The sequence below is a fragment of the Strix uralensis genome, chromosome 1 (assembly GCF_047716275.1).
Source record: "Strix uralensis isolate ZFMK-TIS-50842 chromosome 1, bStrUra1, whole genome shotgun sequence".
Lineage (NCBI taxonomy): Eukaryota > Metazoa > Chordata > Aves > Strigiformes > Strigidae > Strix > Strix uralensis.
In genome coordinates, this window is record NC_133972.1 from 18854013 (window position 1) to 18863686 (window position 9674).

Sequence of the window (9674 nt, forward strand, 5' to 3'; positions counted from 1 at the left end):
ACTCTGTCCTCCCATGTGTTATGGAAGACAAATTGGCCCAGCAAAGAGACAGAATTAGAAATTTCTTATAAAACAGGGTACGGCAAAGGGATTAAAAATGGAAGTTGATTGGGGAAATGCCAAGGAGAGACACAATACAGTAGGAGCTAGGAGAGGGAGCTGGAAATTGCAGGGGGAGAAGAGGAGGGCTGGGAATAGGAGAGGGAACTGAAAGGGGTATTGCTTTCCTGGTATCACCATCCAGAATCCAACCAGCACATAGCAGGGCCAGACACTGACACTGAAAAAGGAAACCCAGTGAAGAATTCACAGAATCGTCTAGGTTGGAAAAGACCCTGATGATCATTCAGTCCAACCACCAACCCAACATTAACAGTTCCCAACTACACCAGGTCCCTCAGCGCTATGTCAACCCGACTCTTAAACCCCCCCAGGGATGGGGACTCTACCACTGCCCTGGGCAGCCCATTCCAACACCTAACAACCCATTCTGGAAAGAAATGCTTCCTAATATCTAGTCTAAACCTTCCCTGGCGCAACTTGAGGCCATCACCTCTTGTCCTATCACTTATTACTTGGTTAAAGAGACTCATCCCCAGTTCTCTGAAACCTCCTTTCACGTAGTTGTAGAGGGCAATGAGGTCTCCCCTCAGCCTCCTCTTCTCCAGACTAAACAACCTGGGAGGGTAAGAGAAAAGAAGTTATAAGAGGGTCTGGGACAGACTGCAGGAAATGGAGCAAATAGGCCCATAGTTAGACACTGTCTGACAGCAATTCCTATGAACTTTGATACTGGCTGATAGCAATTTCTATGAACTCTGCTGACACAGTGGCAGCAGATGGAGACTGTAATAGGGTAGCAGTAAAATGTGAGGGTGAGAATAAGAGCAGGTTGGGAAGTCAGGTTGGATGCTGAACTTGGGCAAAGGGATGGGATTGAGAGCCAGCAACAGAACTGTCCTCACATGGTCTGCTCCCTTGCAGCTCTTCGTAAGGACATCTACCTGATTTTGCTGTCACTTACCATACTAGTTCACCTTGATTTTTCACAGGAAAAACTACACGCACAAACAGGTGACTACATTACAAGAACATTACCAAGGTCATCATTAAGACAAGACAAAATTAAAGTTATCAGCATGACTTGAATTCACTTCCTCCTTGCATACAAGATCAGAAAAACTGCATGCACTTCTAAACTGTGTCTACTCCAGGGTACAGTAGATCCTCTTTTACAGATAAACTGGAATCAGGACTGTGCCGTAAAAAAATCTGTAATTAGAAGAGCTGAAAAGTGTGTAGTGAAAGAACACAGGAAGAAGAATAGTTTCTCTGAGTAAGGCAGTGCAGCCCTGAAGAACTGGATTTTCTCTCAACCAATTCTATAGAGTTTCAAAGCAATCGATTTAATCTAGATTTCTCAGAGAGGATTACATTCTGGTGGCCAAAATAATATCCTGAGACCTGATCCGCAAACCTGCTCAGTGCTCACAGCTGCAAGAGAATATACTGGAAGAGGTACTTCAGACACAAGGTAATATAACACAACACATAGAAAATGCTAGGTCATCCCAAAATTCAGGACCTGGGCATCTCAAGTTGCATTCTTCACCAAATTAAAGTACTTTTGACTTTAGTTTTTTTCACCTTCATGAGGGGAGCTGGACAAGAGAGGGCCAGGGCAGGCTGCAAAGGGGTATGCAGTTCATGACCTCCCTTTACAGGTGTCACAGAGATGCTAATCCATGTTTGTTGCTGTAGCAATAACCATGATGGAAAAGCCCACAAGTTAATAAGCCTGCATTAACAGCAGGGTTCAAAAAGCATGCAGTGAAAGGCACGAACAGCCAGGGTAAAGAGTAAGTAGATGCTCATTAGGTAAGCTTTGTCCATCGTATGCACTGATGGAGCCACCACAGACCCTGGGGGGAAAAAAGCAGCATTTGATAGTGTAATTAATGTTTATATCTTAATGCACAGGAACACAGACTGGGGGGACAGCACTGCTAATAAATAGTCATAAAGGCTTGACTTTGTAACCTGAATAATGTTAGATTATAAGTACCTGGCCTCGTAGAAATAAATTTTTTTTTATACATTGAACAGATACATTGAACAAATCATATGTGTTCAGAATACATTTGATGGCAAGGCAGTAAATGGTATTATAAACATGGTTTACTAAACAAAATAAGTACAGTCTAAGTATTTTTAGAAGACCAAAGTGTATTTTATCCAATTACATTAAAAAAACAACTCATCATGGTATTTACACTAATTCTTATCTGCACTAGCTACTGGTGCAGAAGGAAAACAAAACCATGTTCAATATTACAAATACTGTTTATCAGCTTAAATCTTCCAAGAACAGTTTTAATACTGTCACAATGAACAAAAAAAAAATTTAAAAAAAAGATTATTAATTTCTATAACATCATTTCTGCTACCCTAATGGGTATCTCCAGTCATACTTATGCCAGCACATCCCATGTCCAATTTGCACTAGTGTAATGAAGATCAATCGCTGACCCAACCTAACCCAATTTGTAGAAACTAAAATCACTCAGCAGCTTAGGCAGTATTCTAAGTTCACCAAAGAAAACCAAATTTGGGCTCATCTACCAAAAGGGAAAAAAAAACACCACAATAATATCTCTATCTCATAAATGTACAGTTTTAGCCCTAAAAGATCCTATAAAATTAGTATGACAGGATTCCAAGTTCATTATCTTTCACAATTTCACATCAAGCATGCTTAAATTTGCATGCAATATTATTTTTCCTTTAACTGTCAGTCCTGCAAACTCAGCTGTGTGTCAAGTTGGGTTCCTTCTGTCCCACACGTCACTAACAGAACTAAAGTTTCTCCCGGCCAAATATGTCTGGTACCATTAAGTAAGTGCCAAAGCGTCAGCTGCGAGGAAAGAAAACGTCCTTAATGGCTTGTCCTAGACTACAAGAGTACGGGAGATGCACACCTTTGTACCCACTCCCTGACTTCATAAGGACAGGCAAGATGACTTCAAAACTTTGCATCATGCACCATATCTTCAACATCTATGCTTTTTATTTTAAGAGTAAAAGCTTTTTATTTTAAGAATAAACATCCATTATGTCATGCAAACTGGAAACTAAAGATCTCCAACTCTTTTAATCCCATAAATGCCCATTCTCATTCTTCCCCAGTCTTTCACTCTAGAAAGAAAGAAGGGACTCTACTTCCTTTTCCCTGCCCATTTCTCTCACTCGCTTTTCACTGTTGGTTTTGGGACACAGACCTCTGAGTTTGTGGGAGATCCTAGAAGGCAAAGAGTACCAGAGCAGCTAAAAAGCAAGGAGATGTAGTAGCAAAGGTGTTCCCAAGATGGGGAGGGCTGTCTGAAGGGAGAGCCTGGGTAGAAAACCGTGTAGCTGGCCGGACTTCAGCAGAGGGAGGGAGCCTGAGGGGTGCCCTCACTGGATCCCTCACTATGGCTAGATAAGCTCTGGATTTTTCCATTCTGAGGATGGGTGGTGCCTCTGTGTCACCTCCAGCCCCACTGTGGGTGACATCCTGCAGTGAAATGCATGTAGGAGGCTCAGCATGCAGCAACATGTGACCATATTTACTGTATGAGAACCACAAGGGATAAATAACATTTATCAGCCACCTTTCCTTCTTTCTCCTCAAAGAAGATAAACTCAGGGTTTTCCTTGCTTCTCTCCCACTCCCCTCTCCACTTTGCTAAGTGTTCAGAGCCCCTTTGCAGCCTGCCCTGGCCCTTTCTTGTCCAGCTCCCCCCATGAAGGAGCAGCAAGGTCCAGACTGCTGCAGGGCAGCCTGGTTTGCTCTCCGAGTGTTATGCTCCCTTTTCCAACCTTGCAACAGTGGTTGGACAAAAGTTACCTTCCCAGGCGCTCACCTCCTTCCCTTGCAGGCCCACGGCCACCCCACTGTATAGTTAAGGATTTTCTAAATCAAGCCATTTGTAATAAAAAAATAAAATATTTACAGCAAACACAGATGGCTATTGCCATGTGTTAGTGTTAAACTGAGCTGAATCACCCCCAGAGCAGCAGATGAAGGTAAAGATTTCATGTAGTCTGGTAATGAGTCACAAGTGCCATAAATTATTTTTTTTAAATTTTTTTTTTGAGCAGAACCCCACTTTCATTATCTGCTTTCTGACATTTTAAGGGTAGCAAATTAAAAAGCAAGCATAAAGAAAGCCCTTTAAAGAAGTATACAGATGCATAATCTGTAAAGACTAAGTGAAATGTAAGACTGCACGTGAAATGAATCAGTGCCTTTGGAGGTGTGAGGCTCAGTTTAAGTTGTTACCCTGCATAAAACCAAAAAAAGAATATTATGAAACTGCTCATTTATTTGATTTCTTTCAAAAGATGACAGGCTGTGTATTTTATTGGGAACAGCCATGGCTGTGTTATGCAGTTTGACAGCTTTAGGGTCTGCCCCAGAAACCAGGGAAGTGAGCTCTGCAGTCCAGAACCTTCCATCAAGAATCTTTCAGGAGAGGGACAGAACTGACAGAGGGAAACAAAAACATCTTACACAACTGTGATATTTGCCAGGATCCATCTGGCAAAGCCCTCCATGTGTTTCTCAGTGCTCAGTGTACAGGGAGTTTCACTTCCACGTTGATGCTCTTGACTCCTGAACTACCATATTTTTCAAATTAATTATTCATGTTTCATCACAAAGTAAGCTTTCACTGCTTTTTAATCCTGTTAGCCAACATTGCCTCAGTCAAAGGAGCAGGACTGTGTTTCTTCTTGTGGGAGATTTTATTTGCATTGCTTCCTAAAATCTCAACTTGATGACTAATCAGTTGCAACTGAGCAAACCCAGTGAAAATAAGAGAGCTTGCAGAGGTGTCACTGAGGGTTTAATTAGGCTTCTAGATCCTTTATTACCAATAACCTTGTTGCATAACCAAAGCAAAGACCCAGCCAGAGTCTGATTCTCCATCTGGTTTGCAAAAGGGTCAATTACCCAGAAGTTTTCTTTGGAAATTTGGCACATTTAAGAGAGGTTAACTTGCATATAAATGTAGGATTCCAAACCCCATTATTATAGAACCACTTTTTCAGAAGAGACTCATGTATTAAAGTGAACATTGCAAAATAAAATGTTTTGCAGAACTTATAAAAGAAAATGGGTTTCTCAGGGAAAACTCTAAGCTAATGCTAATTAGACTTAAAAGCATGATGACAAGCAGAAAGATCAGGATTTTCACAACACCAGACAGTTCTCAGCATTTCCATTAACTATATTACTTGGGGTGACAAGAAAACTAAAAAAACGGAGTATATGTGCAGGCTAGCAATACTGATTGAGTGGGAGATGGTGTTTTCAGAATGATTACCGAGAGTTTCTTCTAAGAATATATGACATAAATAATTGTTTTGCATTCTTACAATAATTTGACTGAGTAAACTAGACTAACAACAAAGGGAAGATGGTAAACATGCCTGACTTTCATTTGCGGTGAAGGCAAACTACTGCTAGGTAAGATGAACAATTTGCAAGCATTATCAAAACTCTAAATTTACATTAGACCAAATCAAGGCACTAGCTCCCCCTCCTTTTTTCATTCTTTCTTGTATCTGGTGAAGACTCCAGAAGGACAGACCCAGTACCCTGAAAATTAGAAAAACCTGGAAAACAGTATACTGTTAAGAAGGGAAACATCACATTCACCTCTTTCAACCACTACATTTTCAGCTCTGATCCAAGTTGCACTGCAGCTAATTAAAAGATTCACATTACCTTCGGTGAGATCTGGATCAGACCTAACTGGGGCTTTAAAGTCACCATAATGTTCTGATGCTAATTATATTTACAATAAAATCTATATAATGCTGATTTCAAATGTTGTTAAATGTTTAGGAAAGCCAAAGGAAAAGAGGAAAACCATTGACAGATACCAACTCAATTTGACCTAGAGCTGTTGGAAAATAAGGAAGGATCACCAGCTTCCCTGATAACTACAAAACTATAGATCTTTCTGCAGAAAACAAAGCTAAGTAATCTTAGAAATGGGGAAATGAATCCCACACAACTTCCCTTAGTCACCACATGCTGAAAGTCCCGCAGATGCCAAAATTGTGAAACTCTGCAGATCATGACTAGAAAAAGCAGCAGTGCAGACAGATACAAAGCATATAGTGACACTACCAGGTAAAGATACATTCAAAACTCAGGTTAGCATGCCCGAGGTAATTAACTTGAGTATAAAAAAAAAAAAAAACCCAAACAAACAATGAAGACACAGTAACTTTAGCACAGCTCAAATTCAGAGGCTTGAACAGCTGCCAATATCTTGAATTAAAACCAAGTTATCTTATCTTTGCTGACAGTTTAAGTCCAATTAACCAATTCAGGTTAATGAACCACAGATGGAGATTTACCAGAAGCTAGCTCTCAGCTAATGTCGCCCAACATCCTACAAAAATTTTCATGGAAAGAGTCGTGCCATTTCAGGAGATCCACGCCTGTTACACTGCAAGAAAGAGATTCTAACTTTGCAGGATCAGTTTTATCCAGAGAACCACAGGATGGCTTCCCAAGATATAAAATGCAGCCACCTCTTGAGAAGAGCATGACAGAGTTGCTATAATAACTGTATTTCTACTACATAAATAATATGTTTTCTAAACTTGGTTTCACTTGCTGACTGTTTTGGGACTCTGCTGGTTCTCAACATTTCAGAGTCAAGACTGCATTTAGACCATATTAAAAACACAAGAAGTGTCAAGAAGAAAGGGGGGGGGGCTAAAGAAAAAGTAGACAAGGAGGTGAGAAGACAAAGTTGCATGCAAACATGCATATACATACATTTTCATTTCTATATAAAGCCAAGAGCAAAAGCATGCACGATGATTTGGTTTGGTGATAAACTCTTAGGTTATCCCCTCAAACAATATAGGTTGCAATCCAAATGCTCAGAGGAAGAAGCCAGAATTTTCTTATACTGTTGCGAGGGGTTTTTTTTTAAAAAATGAAGTGTTTCAGTACACAGCATAGCAAAAGTTTCAGTTTACCGGGTTGTTTTCAAACACCGTGTCTCACAACCTGAAAACTGGTCCATTGGCTCAAATCAGTGGCCCGGCCAGCCCTGCTGACATTGTGTACTGAATGCACCCGAGGAAGGTAGAAAATAACGCCGTGCAGTGAAAAGTTATGGAGCAGTTTTCCTATAAATATCTGTTCTGTTATTAAATAGGAGCAAACATAACTGATGTAACTACAGAAGTCAGGGGAGACAAGGGCACAACCGGCATTCTTCCCCCGTGAGGTTTGGCTACCGCATGTCACAGCACCCCCATCCGACACCACAGCCCTCCCCACCCATTGAGCCTGTAACCCGCGTAGCTCCAGCTGTAGTAATTTCCCAGCCGAGGGAAAATTCACCACCCTTAAAGTGCGTTTGAACACGCAGCTGTGCAACAGCTTAAAAAAAAAAAATCGCCACATCGCGTGTTATTTACTTTTTTTTTTTTTGCAGCGCATCGGTGCTCTCTGAGCAGCCCACGAGCGTTCACGCCAAGCGAGCGGCACCCACACCGGCTACCAAGAGCGCAAGTTACTTCCAATCTTCAATTTTTATGGGAGCGCGGGGTAACGCCGCGGAACAGCAAGCGCCGGCTCCACGCTCGGACCTCGAGGCTGGCTCCTGCCCCTCGCACGGCTGCTGGGGGGGTGTCTCGGCCTGGCAAAGGGAGCACAGAGACCCTGTCCCCACCCCCAGCGCCCCGCTGGGAAGCAGCAGGGACCCTCTCCCCGGCTGGCAGCAGCCTCTCGTTCCGCTTCCCACGGGCTGCGCGACGAATCCATTTCGTTAGTTTCCACCACGATACAAAGCGGAGCGTTTGTGTCTTCTCTTTAATCAAAAATACAAGTGATTGAAGGAGCGCGGTGGACTAACCAACCCCAGCTTCGCACCTTCGGGGACCCCCTTTTTTAAAAGCCTTCCTTCCCTCCCAAAGCCTCCGTCCCACCGCCCTGCGGGCACCGCTCCTTGCTCCGTCCCTCCCAAGCCGCCCCATCTCACGCCCCAACGCCACCGACAGCTCCCCCCGCTCAGCGCAGCCCCGCAAGGACCCGCGGAGGAAGTTTCGCCGCCGGAGCCGCCCTCACCCCCTCCCCGGAGCCGGGGCGCGGCGCCCCCGGCTCTCCCCCATCCTCCCCACACGACCTCCCCGGGGCAGGGGAGTGCCCCCCGGGAAGCGGGGTCGAGGGAAGGGGACACTCACCCGCGCAGTGACCGTAGGGGCAGCAGGAGCCCGCGGCGGGGTGAAGCGGGGGCGGCGCGGCGGCCGGCATGGCGCGGGGGCTCGGCCCGGCCCGGGGGTTGCCCGCTCCGCTCCGCACCGCGCCCCACCGCACGGGCGGTCTCTCCGCACCGCCTCCCAGCTGTGAGGGCAGAGGGCGGGAGGGAAGGAGGGGACCCGGCGGGGAGGCGGCGCCGCGCAACGGCCACACCAGCGGTCACACCTCCCCGGCCCGCCCTCCCGGGGCAGCCCCGCGCCTCCCCGCCGCCATCTCCTCAGGCGGCCGCCCGCCCCCGCGCCCGCTCTTCTCCCGCCTCCCCCGGCGCCGCAGCCGCTCCCCGCCTTTCCCCGGGGACGCCCTTCTGTCAGGGCGCGGCCACCGAGGAGTCCTCGTTTCCCCCCTCAGCCGGACGCCCACCCGCCCGGCACGGGAGTTGGTTGTGCCGTGGGGCTTCACCCGTCCCCGCGGGTGTTCCCCGGGTGGCGGGACGCGAGGCGCGGCTGCAAGCCCCCCCCCCCCCCCCCGAGTGCAGACAACGTCTGTTGTAGCCCCTTACATGCCAGGCAGGCTTGGTAAATCATCCAATTTGGCCTGGATTAAAAAAGACAAGTGTTAAGCGATGTAAAGGGTCTGGAGCACAGGTCTGATGATGAGCAGCTGAGGGAACTGGGGGGGTTTAGTCTGGAGAAGAGGAAGCTGAGGGGAGACCTCATCGCCCTCTACAGCTACCTGAAAGGAGGGTGCAGAGAGCTGGGGATGAGTCTCTTGAACCAAGGAACAAGCGATAGGACAAGAGGGAATGGCCTCAAGCTGCACCAGGGCAGGGTTAGACTGGATATTAGGAAGCATTTCTTTCCAGAAGGGGTTGTTGGGCGTTGGAATGGGCTGCCCAGGGCAGGGGTGGAGTCCCCATCCCTGGAGGGGTTGAAGAGTCGGTTGACCCAGCGCTGAGGGATCTGGTGGAGTTGAGAACGGTCAGTGTGAGGTTAATGGTTGGACTAGGTGATCTTCAAGGTCTTTTCCAACCTAGATGATTCTGTGATTCTGTAAATAAAGCGTATGTTGGACGCATCAACAAACTGGTTGCCCAACGTCTTCGTAAAGTATGAGGAGGTGAGGAGGAACACAGAGTTACTTTCATCTCCCCGTGCCGCAGCATCCAGGCTGCCCATGGGATGCCGGCTACGCATCTGGCACACGTAGTTGTTTGGAAACTATGTGAAGTGGCAAGCCACAAAGCTGTTCTAAGGATTGTATGAAAAGAAGTCAGACCATTTGCCATACTAAGAAGGAGACGCAATTTGATAACAGCACCTACATACCTTCATAGGGGAAAATACCAGGAATTAAAAGGCCCTTTATCCTTGCAGAGGAAAACAATAATATAGAGTCGACGTCT

The 9674-nt window shown here is 45.9% G+C and overlaps 1 protein-coding gene across 2 annotated transcripts in view; it reads right to left on the minus strand.

Moving 5' to 3' along the window:
• The window catches only part of DCLK3 (doublecortin like kinase 3), a 30746-nt gene extending 22351 nt beyond the window's left edge, over positions 1-8395 (minus strand). For both annotated transcript variants that reach the window (XM_074858272.1, XM_074858262.1), the window contains exon 1: positions 8257-8395. In XM_074858272.1, the coding sequence (XP_074714373.1) occupies positions 8257-8326 (70 nt within the window). In that variant the 5' untranslated portion in view covers positions 8327-8395. The remainder of the gene's footprint in view (positions 1-8256) is intronic.
• Between the last annotated feature and the right edge of the window lie 1279 nt (positions 8396-9674).